The 21,805-nt window shown below is 48.0% G+C and overlaps 1 protein-coding gene across 1 annotated transcript in view; it reads right to left on the bottom strand.

Moving 5' to 3' along the window:
• Window positions 1-21,805, bottom strand: part of LOC142312980 (uncharacterized) — a 111,223-nt gene that overhangs the window by 26,676 nt on the left and 62,742 nt on the right. The window contains exons 5-7 of the mRNA XM_075351968.1: window positions 3,221-3,323; window positions 3,040-3,137; window positions 2,752-2,842 (exon numbers count right to left, since the gene is read on the bottom strand). Of these exons, the coding sequence (XP_075208083.1) occupies window positions 2,752-2,842; window positions 3,040-3,137; window positions 3,221-3,323 (292 nt within the window). The remainder of the gene's footprint in view (window positions 1-2,751; window positions 2,843-3,039; window positions 3,138-3,220; window positions 3,324-21,805) is intronic.

Below are 21,805 nucleotides of genomic sequence, written 5' to 3'. Positions count from 1 at the left end.
ATGGCTCTGCACACATATGGCTCTGCACCGCACACATATGGCTCTGTACCACACATGCACACATATGGCTCTGCACCGCACACACACACATATGGCTCTGTACCGCACACGCACACATATGGCTCTGCACCGCACACACACACATATGGCTCTGCCCACGCACACATATGGCTCTGCACCGCACACGCACACACATGGCTCTGCACACGCACACATATGGCTCTGCACACGCACACATATGGCTCTGCACCGCACACACACACATATGGCTCTCTACCGCACACGCACACATATGGCTCTGCACCGCACACGCACACATATGGCTCTGTACCGCACACATATGGCTCTGCACACGCACACATATAGCTCTGCACACGCACACGCACACACATGGCTCTGCACACGCACACATATGGCTCTGCACCGCACACGCACACATATGGCTCTGCACACGCACACATATGGCTCTGCACCGCACATGCACACATATGGCTCTCTACCGCACACATATGGCTCTGCACCGCACACGCACACATATGGCTCTGCACACGCACACATATGGCTCTGCACACGCACACATATAGCTCTGCAACCCCCCCATCCCCATCGGGAACACATGTGGAATACATACTCACCCTTCCTCGGTCCCCGCCGCTCCTGCACGTTCGCGCGCTGTCCGTGCTCTGGCCATATCAGCACAGTAGTGACGTCACCGATGTGCTGAAGAGAGCACAGACAGCGGGAGGGACAGTGATGACAAGCAGCGCTGCGCTGCTTCTCATCAGCACTTTCAAATGTACCGGCATCTGTGATCTGCGATGCTGGTACATTTGAATGTGTGATCCTGAGCAGGGGGCCCGGTGCTGGAGCTGACACCACGGAAGCTGCCGCCAGGCCCCGCCCCCAGGTCACGGACCCCACAGTAGTGCAGGGGGAGGTTACTGGAGAGTAAAAGAGGTGCGGGGGAATGTGTGGGAGGGTGCAGGGAAGGGGGCGGGGCTCATCACACTGTAGACACCCAGCAGGGAGGCGACATGCTGTTTCCACATTTGCATGTCAACATGGCCCTGCCCATGTTGACATGAAATGACCGGAAGCAGCAAAATCGCGGCAGGAGCGGTCACATGACCGCTCTGAGCCGGGGGAGAGGGGCTGACAGCAGGGCAGGTAAGTGGTCTCTATCTACTTACCTGCCCCAATGTAGCCCAATAGGGAAATAAAAAAAAAAATGTCAAAGAAGCCGGATAACCCCTTTAAGTAATGGTATGCGTCAACCAATCACAGCCATGCCAATAATTAGCATGGTTGCGATAGCTCCGGAAGTGCCCACAGCCTAAAAGCTTGTTGATAGGCTGCTCTGCTACCTTTTAACAAGCTTTAATCGGCTGACAAACCTGAGTAGGAATTGGACATACAGTAAAAGGTCAGTGTCCGGGGTTCAGCACTGGACACAAGGTGTCCGATACGAACTCGAGTAGGAATTGGACGTACAATAAAAGGTCAGTGTTCGGGGTTCAGCACTGGACACAAGGTGTCCGATATGAACCCTGAGCTTTACAGTTCAGGCTTGCTTATCCCTACTTATGATGCCTTTTAATAGCTAATAAAAAATAAATGATGTTACAACGCAAGCTTCCCAGACTACTTAGGTCTCTTCATCAACTACAAGATTATTATTTTGTTTCTCCCACTGAGAGCAATCAATCTTTATTCCCCTGACAAACACGGCACCAAACTAAGAATCTAGGACGTCACCAGCATCATTACCCTCCGCTTTCTCTTAGGGGTCCACCATACAGATTTGATTTTTCTCCCCATTGTTTTCTAAGCTGTCTACACATTCTACGTACGCTGTCATTTGGCTTTGCAGATTAGAGATCTGAGCAGCTAAAACTGAACATCTAATTTCAGGGGATAGGATGGATCCTACCTGTAAGATCTGCCTGATACAGATCTCACTCCAACAGAAGAGTGTCCAATGCCCAAAATAATGGGGACAGTTTTGGATGGAGGAGCATGTGGTGGTCTAGCAGCAGAATGGTGACCGTTTTCTATGGCCGGACTACAACCCTGATAAAGCAGCCACAGCCGGTGACTGAGAAGAATCTGTGACCAGGGCTGTGGAGTCGGTAAGCCAAACCTTCGACTCCTTAATTTCTCCTGCACCGACTCCGACATATATTGCTTATAGTTAGGTGAAAAATTTATTGTAGTACATGAACATGTGTATGTGAACATCAGACATTTAATATTTTGTATGATACAATAATCAAGATATTTGGATAAAACATAAAATATATTTATTGGAATACAACTTTAGAACACAAAAAAACTGTAATAAATTCTAAATATGTAATACACTATGTAATGTATCTTGTGTATATATATATTACATATTGTATTACATATTTACAATTTATTAGTTCTGTGTGTTCTAAAGTTGTATTCCAATAAATATATTTTATGTTCTATCTAAATATCTTGATTATTGTATCATAAAAATAATTACGGTAAATGTCTGATGTTCACATTGTACTACAATAAATTTTTCACTTAAATATGAGCATTATACTAAATGTTATTATTTAGTAAAATATTCAGCACATTCTGCATTGCACTAGTGTCCCCAATTTATTATATATTTTAGGAGTCAGAGTCGGTGCATTTTATACCGACTGCACCAAAATGAGCTCCGACTCCGACTCCACAGCCCTGTCTGTGACTTCTCTGCATTTAGTGGTCACTACTCACCTGGGCGGTTATCTGTAGGAATCTCCTCTTTACTCCGCTCATCACCCCTCACATATGTCTCTGTAGTATTAATATGGGGCAGATCTTCACCCTGAAACAAATATTGTAAAAGTCACAGACAGATGGAGAAGTCCCATCTATGATCAGCTCTAATCCTGCCATCTCCACCGCTCTCATTACACAAGTATAACACATATAATACTGGTGGATAAAACAAGACTGAGCACAAGACCTTCACAGCCGTCTACACATCATAGGGAGATTTCATGGCACCTTCTCTCCATCTACCTGATGATCCTGAGGAACATCGGGCTCTTCTTGTTTACAGTCCTGTGGGAGAAGAGGACGGGGACATCTCTCTGGTGTTGTCCTCTTACTGGATAGACCTGGAGGAGACACATACAGGGACTGAATTCATTCCTTACATACAGATAATTATAGGCCGTGTGTATTTAGTCCTGTCTATTACCTGGTGATGTGAGGGGCCGGGGAACCTCCATCATGACGTCCTTGTACAGATCTTTGTGTCCTTCTAAATACTCCCACTCCTCCATGGAGAAATAGACGGTGACGTCCTGACACCTTATAGGAACCTGACACATACAATGATACCGTCACCCCCGATCCCTTCATAGCGTTACTGTATAATGTCCCAGCATTCCCAGCAGTGTCACCTCTCCAGTCAGCAGCTCAATCATCTTGTAGGTGAGTTCTAGGATCTTCTGGTCATTGATGTCCTCATGTATCGGGGGGTGAGGTGGAGGCCCCGTGATTGGGCTCAGGGGTCTTCCCCATCCCTCAGACACAGGGGCCTGACAGCGCTCACTAGAGGTCTTCTTCACTACTGTGTAATCCTGGTTATGGAGAGACACAGTAAGAAATCTCACTCCAGACATTTCCAGAGTCCTCACCTCTCCAGTTCTGTCCATCTGTTATTCCCATAGATAAGAATGGTGTAATGTGACGTCATCAGAATCTCTCACCTCTCCAGTAAGCCGGAAGAGGATCTCTAGGGTGAGGTGTAATATCCTCTCCGCCATCTTGTCCCTGTCCATATCCATCCTTCACGGGGCAATCAGGAGAATTCTCTTCTATAGAAGATCTCCACTGAGAGGATCCGATATTGTAGGGACCTGAATGGGGAGAAGAGGACGATGTAACATCAGAAAGAATCCGCTGTAATAATACAATTACTGGAGAGAATAAGGGGAAACATATGAGAACATTCTGGGGGAACATTATACTGTGGGGGCAGAAAGGAGGACGGATCCTCAGTGATGGATCTGCAATGTACAAAAGTCTATTAAGCTCTGTCAGAGGCGGCGTCCAATAAACTGTTACACAGACTTTAACAATGCCCCCTGCCCCAGTAATGGGGAATCTCCACCTGCAGAGCCGCACACTAGATATATGGTTATGGTAGTCTCTAGAGTGGAGTTGATCTTTTTGAGGGAAAGACGTCACCGGAAGGGGCGGGGCCTCCTCAGTGCCGTGCAGATCTGTGGGCGGGGCCTCCTCAGTGCCGTGCTGATCTGTGGGCGGGGCCTCCTCAGTGCAGTGCAGATCTGTGGGCGGGAAGCAGCAGTGCTCGGGCTCCTCTGTGCAGAGCGGAGGATCCTGACCCTGAGGTGGAGAATATTCAGCTTCTCATTAGTTATAGCTCTGGGGTCTCAGCCTGGATGTTGGGGGCACAGAGCAGTGTCTCCTGTCAGTGCTGGGGGCTGCAGCTCGTGTATATCTCACAGGGAATGTACTGAAGCTGCAGCACCGTGCTTTGGAGGCTTCCATAAGAAAGGGGGGTTATGGGGGGGTTACACGGAGCAGGGGGTGATGATGTGGAGGCTTTCATAAGGAATGTGAGGGTTACATTAGGCAGGAGGCGACGCAGCATGTTTGGGGGGGCTTGCAGGAGGCAATTTGGAACGTTTTGGGAGTACTTGCACTTGCCAGGGAGCGACTCCGCACGTTTTGGGGGACTCGTACTGGGCAGGGGGTGATGCTGCACATTTGAGGGGATCGCTGGGGCGTTGATGCAAACCGCCCCAAAATGTGCACTGGGCAGGGGTTGATGCGCACATTTGGGGGGCTTGCGCTGGGCAGGAGGCAACGCTGCACGTTGTGGGGGGCTTGCGCTGGGCAGGGGGCAACGCTGCACGTTGTGGGGGCTCGCGCTGGGCAGGGGGCAACGCTGCACATTGGGGGGGTGGCTCGCAGGGAGACAGGCTGCACGTTGGGTGGGGGGGCTTGCAGAGCGCACTGAGCAGGGCTGTGTTGCATGTTGGGGGGGGCTCGCACTAGGTAGAGAGTGATGCTTCATTTTGGGGGGCTTGCTGGGCAGGGGCCCGTGTTGCACGTTGGGGGGGTTTGCACGTTGGGGGGGGCTCGCACAGGGAACTCTGTGTTATTAATCTTCTCCCTTTGTTCTTCAAATACAGCTTGTGACTACTGGCAACTGGGTGTAATTGCTCCTGCTGTCGTCCCACCTTAGAGACCGAGAGAACAGAGTGGTCTAATCCATATCACACTTCCTGTGCCCTCCTACAGGGCACTGCGGCTGATGCCGCTGCCCCTGACTGCTGAGCCCCTCGCTATGTCCTCCTATGGTCACCTCTCCCTCCTCCCCACTGTACAATGCCCCCCGCTGCCCCCCTTCCTTGCTGGACCCTCCTCCAGGTCTTATAAGCAGCCTCTGAAGTCCCTCCTTCTTCTTACCACCATCTGCCCTCAGGGTGAGCATCGTCGATGGACCCCCTGGAAGCAGCGCTAAGAGAAAGGATCGGACGGGAGGGAGCCGAATGGCTTGCCTCCCTTGTAGGCACCTGCTCCCTCCTGCTTGTTCCCAGCAGCGGTGGGCGCAGGTCTTCCAGACCCTCCCGTCCACCACAGCGTTTAAGCCCCACAACAGATCCCAGGCGCAGGGCGATCTGGTCCGCTCTCACTCCCGGCCCCCTAACCCCCAGCTCCCCTGGCAGCGCGGTCGCCACCGCCACGCAGCGCACCTCCCCCTCCACACAGCAGGCATGGTGCGTCCCCCCATGTTGCTCACTGTTGCATGTGGAGGCGCGTCACATCCAGTATCCATGGCCGTCGCGTCACTTCCTGTGATGCAGCGACCATGTGACCACTCGTCACTTCTGTTTTTTTTTTGTTTTCGGATCCCGGACCGGAAATGATGTCAGAACCCGGGAAAAAGCCAAATTTAGCCCCTTCACGTGTGCGGTTAATCCCGCCCCCTGCCGTGGGCCGGTCGAGGCGATCCGTGCACATGTGAGCTGTTTTTAACAGCTGACATGTGTGCCTGCAAGTTACAAGTGGAATCTCTTCCACCTGCAACTTTTAACCCCTTACATCTCGCTGCCATAGTCTGGCAGCGAGATGTATAGGAGCATATTACTTTCACTTTCCGCCGCCCCCACCGGAAGTCACGTGCGTGATCCCATGACTTTTGGAGGTTGCCATTGTAGCACAGGGTCATGTGTTGACGCCTGTAGCTAACATGAGTCACTTCCAGCATTGAGAGTAAAGCACCATATCTGCAGTTCTTATCTGTGTAGCTGAGATCTACAGATAGAGCAGAACGATCGGATTTTGATCGCTATAGCCCCCAAGGGGGACTAGTAAACCCCCCCCCCCCCCCTTTCACCCCATTAAAAAATTTAAGGGTTAAAAAAAACCAACAAACCACACATATTTGGTATCGCCGCGTTCAGAAATGCCCGATCTATCAAAATATAAAATCAATCTGATTGGTAAATGACGTAGCGGCAAAAAAAAAAAAAAAAAAAGACCCATCATTACCTCTGACACCTTCATGCTTCCACCTACCACTACAACAGTGGAAAATCCATGGTACCCCACCATTAGATTTACCCCCCCCCCACCACCTGCAACTGCAATCCACCCACTGCCCATCCTGCCAATAATCCAATCGCAGGTAGAAACAAGGCACTCCTTTCCCGCACACGTGGGGTCAGCCGAGCCGGGCACGTCTGCTCCCCGTCGCGGGCCCCTTAGGGGTCAGGAACACAGAAGATCACCGTCCACTTCCCGCAGCAGGAGCCGGGATAGCCACGAACGCCATTCCCGGCGCTCACGGCGAAATCAACACTCCCGGTCGGCCAACCGCAGTAAGAGGTCATCCCGCAGGAGACACCACACACCATCCAGCACTGCGTCATCCGACTCTCGCCGCAGCAGCTCACTAAGCGGCCCGCCAGGCGAAAGGTCTTCTGCCCACCGCAACCACAGTGAACCACTATCGGAAAAACAACCCCAGATTGCGTCACAAGAGGACCAACCAACAACATCGGCCGGTGAGTACAGCTTTACCAGCTTTTGGGCAGGGGGACCCATCCAGGGGTAGTCAGGGAAGCGGTTCGTACACCATTGGAAGGATTTCAGGTCAACCCCACGTTTGTACAACGCCAGGACGTAGCGCAGCAGCGTCCCGACTTACACAGGGACATGTTCTACTTCGGTGTATCACCGCTAGGAACTCGCCTAACCCCAGATAAAGTTAAAAAAATTTGGGCAAACGAATACGTTCACATCTGGTCCCTAATATCAGTAGACCAAAACACCGTCGACAAAGGCAAGGCAATAACCGCCAATTCGCCAAAAAAAACAAACAAAAAAAAACCCACTGTGTAGCAAAGACCATAAATAATCGGTTGCAGGCTTTCTGCGTTCTGGATACGTGATGGGTCAGAAGCACCCGGAATGCTGCTCAGAACCCTTCACATACTGCGATACCATTTACAACTCCTATAAAACCCATGGGGGGTTCTGCGTGGTGGAAGTACGACGAAGAATTTAGGAGTCGCTTGGCACTCCAACCCCAACTGGATTGGGGCTTTAAGGCCACCGATTCGTGGCTCAGACTTATGATGGCGCAAAATCCCATCAGGCCTTTCTACCCCCACCATACTTTTCCTCCCACCACGCTACACCGGGAGCCGCAAATGTCCGCAGACCAGGTCGCTGCTGGCTCTTCAATGAATCAATGAAGGCCATTGCAGGTTTCAAGGACTCTACAAATACAAACACGTATGCTCTTCGTGCGGGGTCAATCACACCTCCTCCATATGCGACAAGCAATTGTGGCGCCCTGGACAAGCCAGGGGCCACAGAGAACAACACCCACACACCCCACACTCCCGGTCAGGCACACCGAAGTCAGACACAAAACCCTTGTTGCCTTCCTCTAGGGGCTGATGTCCACACCAGGGGGTGGGCCAGGCGGTTGGCCCCGCCCACCGAGGAGTTCACAGTCCTGGAGGCGGGAAAAGTAAACAGTTTTTTTAGCTTTGGAGGCAAAAGTGAGAGGAAGGAAAGTGGTAGTGGAGCAACTAACTGACGGCGTCCGGGTGTGTGGCCCGGGCGGTACAGCAAGGTTGGCAGACGGTGGTGACCGTCTGCAGGAGTGGCCTATCGGAGTCTACCGTAAGGACCGTGGACGGGCGGTGGCCCGGCGGTACCGGACCGGTACACAAAGAGAAGCCAGCACCATCTGGCAGGGGCTTACGGACCCCGGCAAGGCTAGGAGTCGCTGTGAATTTGCCGAATTCGTTAGTGAAGGGAACCTCCTGGGTTTCCCAGCAGCCAAGTCCCAACAGAAGGCAACAGTCCAACCAAGAGAGGGAGACACCGCCACCGCCAAGGCAACAGTTTCCCAGGGCCAGAGCCTGCGGGCAAAAGGGGCTCCTCCAGCCCATATCTACATACACTAGAATACACTACCACAAGAGGTAGTAATGGCAGATACTATAACAGCTTTTAAAAAAGGGCTGGATGATTTCCTCAGTACACAAAACATTGTTGGTTATAAATGACTTAGTGACTAAATGTAGAACTGGTGGAGGAAGGTTGAACTAGATGGACCTAGGTCTTTTTTCAACCTAAGTAACTATGTAACTATATCCAAGCTGGGGAGCGGGTTACCGGTGGGAACCCATTGGAACCATCTACCATACATAGGTGCAGGGAAAGGCAGTCACCATCAACCTGCCGGGAGAAACAACACCGCAGCCGTCTGTGGGACCCGTCCATCCAGCCGTGTGTTTTACGGAGAACTGTGTCCTCATCATTGGCAGAGTGAGTACCACCGTGCCGTGCGGCACAGCGCTGCCCCCGCGACCCTGCACCTCACCAGGCCCCGTAACCCGCCTGCCATCCATCCCTACCCCATCACCGGACCCCGGGACAACCAACCCCCCTACCAACGGAGGGGAGAACTAACAACAAAGCTGCTCCCGGGATCCCCGTCTAGAGCAGCGGTGGTGTCACCAATATCACCACAACCGTGGGTGGCGTCACGGAGAATCACCAAATCCCCCACCATCCAATCAATTCCCCCTTTATTCCCCCTTTTCACTCACGGGCGAGGAGCGCCGCTCGAGTCCCCGGGATCCGGCCCACCGCTCGAGCCACCACCGAGCAGTAGCAGCAGCGGCCCCTCCTCCGCCCGCGACACAATCATCCAGACAGCACACTAAAAACGCACCACGAGGTCCCAAAGACTCCAGTGAACGTGCACGAGATGGAGCCATGGCTCGAATGTTACCCCAATAAGGCTGTGGCTAACACCATCAGGGACGGTTTCAACCACAGTTCTTTATCCCCTTTATTTGCTCCTTAGAACCAACCTTCGCCCCCAACCTAAAATCTGCCTGGGACCTCCCACAGGTCCTGGAGAACAAACTACTCAAGGAAGTGGCGCTAGGCCACATAGCAGGCCCATTTACTGACTTGCCTCTCTCAAACCTTCGCGTTTCACCCCTAGGGGTAGGGCCTAAGAAAGAAAAGGGTGAATTCCGCCTCATACACCACTTGTCTTTCCCGGCTGGGAGGTCAGTGAATGACTGCATCCCCACAGAGGACTCAGCATTTTCCTACGTGTCTTTTGAAAAAGCGGTCGCACTTGTGCGAAATGCGGGGCAAGGAGCATTAATGGCAAAATCGGACATAGCGTCCGCCTTTCGCCTGCTACCAGTGCACCCCAATTGTCACCTCCTGCTAGGGTGCTATTTCAACAAAAAATTATTTTACGACGTGTCTTCCCATGGGTTGCTCCATATCCTGCTCTCACTTCGAGCTCTTCAGCTCTTTCCTGGAATGGGTCGTTAAGGACGTTGCAAAGAATAAATCGGTCACCCTTCTCTGGATGATTTCCTGTTCATTGGCCCCGCCAACTCTGAAGCATGCTCAACCGCGATAAAATCTTTTCAGGTCTTAGCAAACAAGTTTGGTGTTTTGCTGTCGGCCAAAAAAAAAAAAAAAGTTGGCCCTGTGAGATGCCTTTTTTTTTTTTTTGGGAATCGAAATACTCAATTAAGATGAATTATTCATATGTATAATATAGAACAATTAATCCTATATATAAAATTTGTGCTGAACCACAACAATATATACTTGGATAAAAATAGTATTTTATTTTCCACTCACAAATAAAAAATAAATCACAAAAAAAAATCTATTACAAACACCACCACAAAACATTTGAGCAAATGGAGCCTCGGCCGACGGCTACCATCTGCTGATAAGTGCAAAAAAAATACAAGTACTTGTACACAATTTTAGGCTTGTTTAAAACTACTATATATAAACCTCAGGTAAGGTTTTAAATGTTCACAAAGTGCACAAAAAAACAATCTCCGTGTTGAGGATGAATAATTTCTGTACTGCAGTACAAAGAAAAAATCTTCAAGTATTGCTTTAGATCATGCGCTCTTTATAAGCCGCAATTTTCCTTTAATAAGATTAATATTGTAAGCACATCTAGCGTATTAGGCTATGTGCGCACACTGCGTTTTTTTGACGCTGCGTTTTTGTGCGTTTTTGGCAGGTAAAAACGCACAAAACGCACCTGCGTCGAAAAAACGCGGCAAAAAACGCACGCGTTTTGCCGCAATTTGGTGCGTTTTTTGCTGCGTTTTTGCTCACTGCGTCCTTATGCGTTTTTTATCAGTGAACAAAAAAAAAGGTCTGTCATTTCCTTCTTCAATGTGTTCTTCATTCTCCACTAGTGTATGCAGAAGAGCAGACAGCTGCAGAACTACAAGGCTCAGCATACTCCATCCAATAGTGTATGCAGGAGAGCAGACAGCAGCTGCAGAACTACAAGGCTCAGCATGCTCCATCCAGGACTGTATGCTTGAGGGAGAGTCAGGGGGAGCAGACCTACAAGGCTCAGCATCCTCCATCCAATAGTGTATGCAGGAGAGCAGACAGCAGCTGTCGAACTACAAGGCTCAGCATCCTCCTTCCAGGACTGTATGCAGGATTTCTTTGCCCCCCCCCCAAACAAAAAAAATAACGTGGGCTTCGCCATATTTTTGTATGCTAGCCGGGTACAGCAGGCTGGTACGGGCTGCCCCCAACCCCCAGCTGCCTATTTGTACCCGGCTGGGAACCAAAAATATAGGGAAGCCCTTTTTTTTTTTTTTTTTAAATTATTTCATGAAATAATTTAAAAAAAAAATGATGTGAGCTTTGCCCAATTTTTGAGTCCAGCCGGGTACAACTAGGCAGCTGGGGATTGGAATCCACAGTGCAGGGTGCCCATGCTTTCTGGACACCCCCGCTGTGAATTGCAGTCCCGCAGCCACCCCAGAAAATGGCGCTTTCATAGAAGCGCCATCTTCTGGCGCTGTATCCAACTCTTCCAGCTGCCCTGATGCCCTGATAATGGGGTTATGTCTAGCTGTATAGCTGGCCCTAAGCCTGAAATTCATGGTGTCACGCCAATATTAGACATGGCCACCATGAATTTCTAGTAAAGATAAAAAAAAAAACACAACACACAGAAAAATATTTTTATTAGAAATAAAACACAACACAATTAGTGACTCCATCTTTATTGAAATAAAGAACCCCCCCTCCGCAGTAATCCTGGGTCAGGGTCCCGCGCCGTCCAATCCGGATCCAATATCATCTGATCGGTTTGCTGGAAGGCAAAACGATTAGATGATGTGTCAGGATCAAGTGCCTGAATCACATCACACATCAGCTGATTGTATAAAAGCCGATTATACAATCAGCTGATGCATCAGTGCAAAAAAAAATAAAAAAAAAATAATACTCACTTATGTGCTGATTACCGGCAGCTCCTGCAGCGATGGGGCAGGAGTCTGATCCCGTCCGATCGCTGCAGCAGCTGCCGGTAATTGGGGATGAAGTCTCCTGACGCATCCGCTGATACCGGCCGGGCGCCCGCGTCACCGCGATACTTACGATCACCTGATGCGTCAGGTGACTGCATCAGGTGATCCATCGCCAGGTCCTGCATCCATCGGAGGTTTCCCGGCCGTCTGCACACAGCCGGAGCGGGGGTGGCGATACCGTGAGAGGAGATGGGAGCAGGCATGGCACCGGGAGGCTGCAGACAGGTGAGTATAACTTTTTTTTTTTTTCTACTGTTAACTTTTGTTTTCGCAGCCGCTTCCACCTCCCGCCCAGACATGGCGCCGCACGGCAGCATACATGCACAGGACGGGAGGTGGAAGCGACGGTGACGGTACCGGGAGGATTCACGCTTCTGTATATACTGACAGAAGGAATCCTCTTCCTGTACACGTCACTTTACTACCCACCTCCTGCATTTATAGCTGCGTTTTTGGTCTTAGAAACGCACCAAAACGCAGCTATTTGCGTTTCTCATTGCGTCTTTCAACATCCCATTGAACTCAATGGATGAAAAGCGCAGTGAAAAACGCGGGAATAATTAACATGCTGCGTTTTTGTGGCACCACAAAAACGCAGCTGAAAAAAAACAGATGTGTGCGGACAGCAAAAATGAAAACTCAGACTTTGCTGGGGAAGCAAAGTCCTGCAGTTTTGAGGCCAAAAACGCACCCGAAAAACGCCGTGAAAAACGCACTGTGCGCACATAGCCTTACCGCTACAATATTTCCAAGAGTGTAGTAGTGGATTTTTACAAGTACCCGATCACGGAGTTTTCAGCGGAGATATGGCATATTCTTCCCCTGTGTGAGCTCCTAGATTCCTGAAGCGTAGATACCGCCAGAGTGTTTAGATTGCAGCAGAACTCAAAGATACAAAATCCTTCCAGATTACAGAGGATTAGCTAGGGCATCCACCTATTCAGCAGGTTTGAGGTCTAGAAACTTGAATAAACACACCATATCTCCGCTGAAAACTCCGTGATCAGGTACTTGTAAAAATCCACAGTCCAGAGACTTTTTTATCTGTCAATCTGCTATTCTATTAGTGCAGAACAGTTGGATTGTGTGCTTTTATTCAAGCCTTTAAATCCTCAAACTTGCTGAACGGGTGGATGCCCTAGTTCAGGGGTGGGGAACCTTTTTTCAACCGGGGGCCATTTGGAAATTTCTACCAACCTTCGGGGGCCGCACAAAATTATCAATGGGAAAATGACCCTGCTATATTTGGTCAAACAATTAATTAACTTACCTCTCTTGTGGCGGCCGTAGCGGCTTCTCTTCGGTGCGGCTGTGATGTTTGGTGATACTAATCATGTTTCTTCTCACAACTGCTTTTTCATTTTTGTCTGGGTCTGGAGTGCAGTCAACTCTTTGTGATAAGATTGGTAAATCATATACATCACATAACAGATGCTGTATATACATCACAGGAGACACTGGAGGCACATATAACACATAGGAGACACTGGGACTGCTGTATATACATCACAAGAGACACTGGGGGCACATACATCACATAAGGGGCTGGGGACATGTATATGCCCCCAGCCCCTCTTGTGATGTATATGCCCCCAGCCCCTCTTGTGATGTATATGCCCCCAGCCCCTCTTGTGATGTATATGCCCCCAGCCCCTCTTGTGATGTATATGCCCCCAGCCCCTCTTGTGATGTATATGCCCCCAGCCCCTCTTGTGATGTATGTGCCCCCAGCCCCTCTTGTGATGTATGTGCCCCCAGCCCCTCTTGTGATGTATGTGCCCCCAGCCCCTCTTGTGATGTATGTGCCCCCAGCCCCTCTTGTGATGTATGTGCCCCCAGCCCCTCTTGTGATGTATGTGCCCCCAGCCCCTCTTGTGATGTATGTGCCCCCAGCCCCTCCTGTGATGTATGTGCCCCTCCGGTGATGTATGTGCCCCTCCTGTGATGTATAAGTCACAGGAGATGCTGAGGACATGCACATCACAAGAGGGGCTGGGGCGCAGGCGCCACAAGAGGGGCTGGGGCGCAGGCACCACTGGGGGGGCACAGATATCACTTGCAGAGCCCTGACATCAGTGGGGGGGGGAGGAGGGACACACAAACCTGGGGTGATACACAGCACTGAGGGGAGAGGGGGCCACAAAGCACTGGACAGGGCACACAGCAGCGCCGGACTCACAGCACTGGAGAGCAGGCAGGCACCGGACATGCAGCTCCGAGGGCCGGAGGGCAGGCACGCAGCTCAGAGGGCCGGGGGGCGGGCACGCAGCTCAGAGGGTGGGAAATGCAGAGCACTAAACCCGCCCACAAAGTAAGTCCTCTCTCGCTGGCACTGGCCAGCGGGAGAACGCATTGGTAAGCACAGCAGCACATGTGCGGATTTAAAGGGCTGGCGGCCCACAAGATGGCGGTGGCAAAATTGGAATCTGCCCGGGGGCCGCATAAAAGAGCATGGCGGGCCGTATACGGCCCGCGGGCCGGAGGTCCCCCACCCCTGCCCTAGTTAATCCTCTGCATCTGGAAGGATTCTATATCTTGAAGTCCCGTTGTAAATTAAGCGCTCTGGCAGTATCTCCGCTCCAGGAATCCAGGAGCCCACATGGGAGAAACCTGCCATATCCACGCTGTTAACTCCGTACTCAGGTACATGAAAAACTCACAGCGCAAAGACTGTCCTGTGTTACACTCCGCTGGAGATCTTGTACTCAGTTATTAGAAAACCTGTAGCGCAGAGACTGTAATCGCCTGTTAACCTGCTACACTCTTGGAAATATTGTAGCGGTAATACGCTAGATGTGCTGACAATATTGATCTTATTAAAGGAAAATTGCGGCTTATATAGAGCGCATGATCTAAAGCAATACTTGAAGATTTTTTTTGGTACTGCAGTACAGAAATTATTCATCCTCAACACGGAGATTGTTTGTTTTTTTTTTTTTTGTGCACTTTGTGAACATTTAAAACCTTACCTGAGGTTTATATATAGTAGTCTTAAACGAGCCTAAAATTGTGTACAAGTACTTGTATTTTTTGTACTTTTTTCATCAGCAGATGGTAGCTGTCGGCCGAGGCTCCATATGCTCAAATGTTTTGTGGTGGTGATTGTAATAGATTTTTTTTTTTTTTTTTTGTGATTTATTTTTTTTGTGAGTGGAAAATAAATTTTTTTATCCAAGTATATATTGTTGTGGTTCAGCACAAATTTTATATATAGGATTAATTGTTCTATATTATACATATAAATATGTTTCCCTAAGCAATAAAGGGTTTTTTGCCTAAAAAAATTAGCTGCAGAACCATTGAAACATTGGGTTTTAGCGCTGTCATTATTTTCATTGACTCACTTAACATAATGTTTCGGTTACCACTTGAAAAGGTCCAAAAAACCACATCGCTCATTGACTGGTCTGCGCGGTTAGCAAGGTAACCCTGGCGCAAATGCAATCTCTATTAGGCTTGCTCGCCTTCGCCTGTAGAGTCATGCCCATGGGAAGGGTCTTTTCCTAGAGGCTTTGCCTGGCCACTAGGGGCATAGCTGCCTCTCATCACAGAATTCGCATCACCAGAGCTCTACGCGAGGACCTGCGTGTATAGAGGTCCTTTCTAGCCAAGTACAATGGACGCACGTGTTTCCAGGAAAAGGAGGTTTCCAGCTCGGACATATCTCTATTTTCGGATGATGCCGGGTCCACCGGATTCGGAGTTTTCCTTGGTCCCAATTGGTGTGCTAATTACTGGCCCAACACATGCCACCTGTCAGGGTGGACAAAAAACATCACTTTACTCGAGCTGTTCCCTATAATAGTAGCTACAGCTCTTTGGGCAGAACAGCTGGCGAACAAACGAATCTGCTTCTGGACTGACAACATAAGTGTCGTCCACGCCATTAACCACCTGGCACCTTCCTCCCCGCCAGTGATCAGCTTACTGCGGTATTTAGTTCTCAAATCCCTCGAGCATAACATCTGGTTCAGGGCCCGTCACGTTCCAGGGATCGATAATAGTATTGTTGAAGCCTTATCGTGTTTTGAATTTCAGAAGTTTCGAGTATTACACCCAGAAGCGGACAGCATTGGCCAGAAGTGTCCACAGTTCCTCTGGACGGTCACCGAGAACAGCTGATGCCTTTTTTCCAGGCATCCCTAGCTCCATCAACGTGGCGTTCGTACGGTAAGGCTTGGAATGAATGGTTAAATATAGCACAACCGCTGCCTAGCCAGGTGTCTGCTTATTTTCTCAGCAATTCCATTGCTCAGTATATAGCGCATTTACATACTAACGGCGTGTCGGGTGCAGTAGCGCAGCAGCGGCTCGCAGGCATAGCTTTTCACTTCCGAGTTCGCGGATGGCCCGATGTCACCAAGGGCTTCCTGTTCACGCAGGCCATTAAAGGCTGGAAGCGGAAGCCTCGGCGCACTGAAAGCGGGAGGCCCATTTCATTCGCCATCCTTTCAGGCATAATAAACCAGCTAGGAGACGTGTGCACCAATGACAGCGAGGTCCTCTTGTTCTCGGCTGCCTTCTCGCTCGCATTCTTTGTGGCTCAGTGAATTAGTCAGCAGATCCTTAGTTCGTCCCGATGGTCTGCTACGTGACGATGTTATAATCTGCAATGGAGGAGTACGGGTTGGCATAAGGTGCTCCAAAACAGATCAGCTCGGACAAGGAGTTTAGTTTCCTATTTTTCAGTTTCCCGGCCCCCTCTGTCCCATCCTTATCTTGCAGCGCTACTTAGTCTCGGGTTCCCAACAAATTATTTTTAGAGCACGAGGATGGATTCCAAACTCACGGCAACGCAGTTTTCAGCCTTGCTTAAAATGTCACTTTGCAGCCTGGGCTTACCGCCAGGGCATTATAGCACGCACTCCTTCCGCTTAGGCGCAGGAATCGAGGCAGCAAGGGCCGGCTTCTCGAATGAGGAGATACAGCGGATAGGGCGTTGGAAATCACTGTTTCTTCCTCTTTATTAGGCCAGACCTAATTTAACCCTGAGCCCTGCCAACCGACAATTCTAACCACAAAGTTCACCCTCGAACCGGCCTCGATCGTTGCTATACCTTTTCCCCATCCCTCAGATAACTAATCATATCTAACCGTTCGGTCCCATAATTCCCCGCCACCAGGTTTGCACTGTTTATCACGTCATAGTACACAAAAAAAAAAGACCCCACTCATTTCAGTTATCCAAAGACCAACAAAGCGATGAAAACACTAATACAATGAAGGGCGCTGACACTATGATAAAAATACTGGATACAGTAGCTAACAGTGTATCTTACTAGATCCGGCGAGACCTAGCATCTGGATACTGGGTCACTCCCACATATTCTGGGCAGCACGGCGGGCCGTGTCGAGACCAGGTGGAAGCGTGCTGGGATTTCGTCACCTCAAGTCTCAATGGAGAGGAGTTCGGGGCATGGCCTGGACACAGGTCCTGCCCGAGGTAGCGAGGAGAGCAAGAATAGCCACGGGCCCAGCAGTGCTAGTCATCCACGCGGGTGGAAACGACCTAGTAAACTTAAGAATCCGGGAACTGCTTGCGGTCATGCAAGCGGACCTGGATAGGTTTAGTGGCTTCTTTAGCAACGTAGTGGTGGTATGGTCCAGTATATTACCGAGCTTGAGTTGGACAGGGGCAAGGAATATAGCAGCTGTGGAACGGTCAAGGTGGCTCGTTAATATGCGGATCGCCAAATTTGTAGCGGCAGCAAGAGGTATAGTGCTGGGACATGAGATGCTGGAATCAGAGATCAGCCGATTGGTACTAGAGGATGGTTTTAGCCTCAATGATGTAGGCCTAGATATTTTCCTGTCGGACATTCAGGATGGTGTCGAACAGGCCATAAGGGCCCTGGGTGGGGGTCGCAGCTCAGGCTTGGTCCTTCGCCACTCTGTGGCAGGTGGAAGAGGGATTTGGTGAGAGCCAACCTGTCACCGATGGCCGTAGGCATCGGGCCTCCTCCCTCAGATTTAAGGCGGATTTGTGCCTGTGTTTAAAGCTGTGGCCAAAATAACAAGCAATCCCCTTTTTATATCAGCATTGAATGGTGTTACATGGATACCTTCAATAAAGTACAAAAGAAAAGATATTCCATGTGTGGTCTTATTCATTGCACGGTGGGGAGGGGGGACCAGTGGGTGGGTTTCGGCTTTCAATGTATTCAACAAGAGGATTTTTATGGTAAATGGAGAAATACAATTTTTACACCTAAAATGCACGGGACTCCGATACAAAAGATTTTTTTTCTTTCATTGTTGCCGATGTCCAACATGGCTTAATTGTACGTATTGATTTGTAAAGTTGATTGTTACAGTATATATTTGTACTACTGTCTCCTCCCCATTCCCCTCTAGACTGTAAGCCCCCGAGGGCAGGGTCCGCTCCCCTCTGTACCAGTCTGTCAGGATTGGTTTATTCACTGTAATTTATATCTGTATTTTGTGTTACCCGTTCCCATGTGCAGCATGGAATCAATGGTTCTCTATAAAAATAAAACTGTATAAATATTTCTCCTTTTTTTAGAATTATTGGTATGCTTGTTTTTAATAAAACTGTTCTAGACGTATGGGCTGAATGTTCATTTCTATATTGATAAAGCTCAGTGTGACATTAGTGATCAGTCACTGCCGGTTGGATCTGTATCGGGCTGCGGTCACACATTGCTTTAGGTAATTTCCAGTCCTCACATGTAGACCCACAGTAAATTGTTCAGATCTCGCTGACAGTTTTTCTGTCTTTAGCAGCCCCCTGATCCTCTTATGCCCACATTTATTAGGCCCCAGTCCTGTTTCTCGGTGTTTCCCTCTTTTTGTTGCAACATAACTCCATGAGGCTCACATCGCCTGATTCAGGTCATTTGGGGCGAAACCTCCTTCTTTTTTTTTTTTTTTTCTTAAAGGGACGTAAGTCGCTGAGAGTCTGAAGCTGTTGCCACCACTGTTCCATAGGACAGGCTCTGGCAGAGGTCACACTACGGAGGGGGTAACAATACTCCTTAGAAATTTTGAGAAGTATTTTTAGCCTCCGAGGAGAACATCATAATTTGCAACAACACAAAATGGTATCCATAAGGCCCCTTTCAGACGTCCGTGTTTAAACAGGTGCAAGTCACACGTGCCGGTATGGTCGTCCGTGTGGTATCGGTAAAAAAAAGTAAGATACTGAAATGAATGTGGTGGGGTTTTTTTTTTTAATGTGTAAAGCCTGAAAAATTAGAAATACATATATAAAGATTAAATAGAACAGATAGTTAGCTTGACCAACTGTTTTATACTATTTATTTTAATTTAGCCGCTTAGTGACGGAGCTAATTTTCACCTTAATGACCAGACCAAATATTGCAATTCTGACCAGTCACTTCATGATGTTATAACTCTGGAACGCTTCAACGGATCCCAGTGATTCTGAGATTTGTTTTTTCGTCACATATTGGACTTCATGTTAGTACCAAATTTAGGACAATATTTTTTGCATTTATTTATGAAAGAAATAGAATTTTGGCAAAAATTTTGAAAATTTAGCAATTTTCAACTTTTGATTTTTTTATACCGTTAAACCAGAGAGTTCTGTGACACAAAATAGTTAAAATAACATTTCCTACTTGTCTACGTTACATACGTACAATTTTGGAAACAAAATTTTTTTTTGTTAGGAAGTTAGAGGGGTTCAAAGTTTATCAGCGATTTTCTCATTTTTACAGCAAAATTCACAAAACCATTTTTTTTTTTAGGAACCACATCACATTTGAAGTGACTTCGATAGGCCTAGATGACAGAAAATACCCAAAAGTGACACCATTCTAAAAACTGCACCCTCCAAAGTACTCAAAACCACATTCAAGAAGTTTATTAACCCTTCAGGTGCTTCACATGAACAAAAGCAATGTGGAATGAAAACAAGCAAAAATTAAATTTTACCTAAAAATGTTGCTCTAACCCAAATGTATTCACTTTTAGAAGAAATGGACCCCAAAACTTGTTCCCCACTTTCTTATGAACGCACCGATACCCCACATGTGGTCATAAACCTCTGTTTGGACAAATGGGAGGGCTCGGAACAGAAGGAGCAATATTTGAATTTTGGAAAGCAAATTTGGCTGAAATAGATTGCGGGCACCATGTTGCATTTACTGGTCCGCTAAGGTACCTAAACAGAAGAAACCCCTCACAAGTGACACCATTTTGGAAACTAGACCCCTCAAGGCTTCTATCTAGGGGTATAGTGAGCATTTTGGACCCACAGGTACTTCACAGATTTTGTTAACGTTACATTGTCATATTGAAAATTTTAATTTTCTCAAAAATGTTGCTTTAGCATAAATTTTTTCACTTTTTCAAGAGGTAATTCCAAAAATTTGTCCTCAAGGTTTGTTACCCACTTTTTTATGAGCGTGGTGATACCTCACATGTGGTCTGAAACCTTTGTTTGGACAAATGGGAGGGCTTGAAACGGAAGGAACAATATTTGAATTTTGGAAAGGCAATTTGTCTGAAAAAGATTGCGGGCACCACGTCTCATTTGGAGGTCCCCTAAGGTACCTAAACAGCAGAAACCCCACACAAGTGACCCCATTTTGGAAACTAGGCCCCTCAAGGAATTTATCTAGATGTTTGGTGAGTACTCTGAACCCCCAGGTGCTTCACAGAATTTTTATAACGTTGAGCCATGAAAATAAAAAAATAAAATTTTACCACAAAATTATTTCAACCAGGTAGCTTTTTTTCACAAGGGTAACAGGAAAAAAATCACCATGAAATTTATTGTGCAATTTCTCCTGAGTTTGGTGATATCGTATATGTGGTGGAAATCAACTGTTTGGGCACATGGCGGGGCTCGGAAGGGAAGGAGTGCCATTTGACTGCAAAATTGTCTGGAATCAATAGCAGACGCCATGTTGCAATAGGAGAGCCAATGAGGTGCCTATACAGTGACGCTCTTCATCATGTGGCCGCATTTTGGAAAATAGACCCCACAAGGAATTTATCTAATGTTTGGTGAGTGCCCTGAACCCTCAGGTGCTTCACAGAAGTTTATAATGTTGAGCTGTGAAAATAAAAAAAATACATTTTTACCACAAAATTGTTACTTCAACCAGGTAGCTTTTTTTTTTTTTTTACAAGTGTAAAAGGAGAAAAATCAGCATAAAATTTATTGTGCAATTTCTCCTGAGTATGCTGATACCTTATGTGTGGTGGAAATCAACTGTTTGGGTGCACAGCATGACTCGCAAGGGAAGGAGCGCCATTTGACTGCACAATTGGCTGGAATAATTAGCGGACGCTATGTTGCATTTGGAAAGCCCCTAAGGTGCCTAAACAGTGGAGGTCCCCCACAAGTGACCCCATTCTGGAAACAAGACACCTCAAGGCTTTTATCTAGGTGTATATTTAGCAGTTTGAATCCACGAGTACTTCACAGAATTTGAAAAGCTTAGGTTGCCATATTGAAAATTTTCATTTTTTTCACAAAAATGTTGCTTTAGCATCAAATTTCTTACTTTTTCAAGAGTGAAAACTGTGGAAAAAGAAAGCGCAATAGGGTCTTACCCCAATATATATAGGGTGAAGCAAAGAATAATCCTACTCACCAATTCGGGTTGTGACAGTCACAACACCTATAGCAGCATGTAACACCAAGTCCCGGCAGCGGTCCCCATGAGGCAGATAACAGAGAGTAGTAGAGAATGGGTTTCACAGCCGCGCCAAAAGACTACTGGATTCTTCTCAGATTAATGTTTCTTTTATTTCATAACAGGTCAAGTCTACGCGTTTCAGGAGAACACCGCTCCCTTCTTCAGGACAAACCAGCAAAGAATCATCAAATCTGCTGTATAGAGAGCCTATACACCATTATATACCTCATGGAATGAGGTCAGAGCACACCCACCAAAAAA

Source organism: Anomaloglossus baeobatrachus, chromosome 5, assembly GCF_048569485.1.
Source record: "Anomaloglossus baeobatrachus isolate aAnoBae1 chromosome 5, aAnoBae1.hap1, whole genome shotgun sequence".
Taxonomy (NCBI): Eukaryota; Metazoa; Chordata; class Amphibia; order Anura; family Aromobatidae; genus Anomaloglossus; species Anomaloglossus baeobatrachus.
This window is presented reverse-complemented; position numbering and strand designations above follow the sequence as displayed.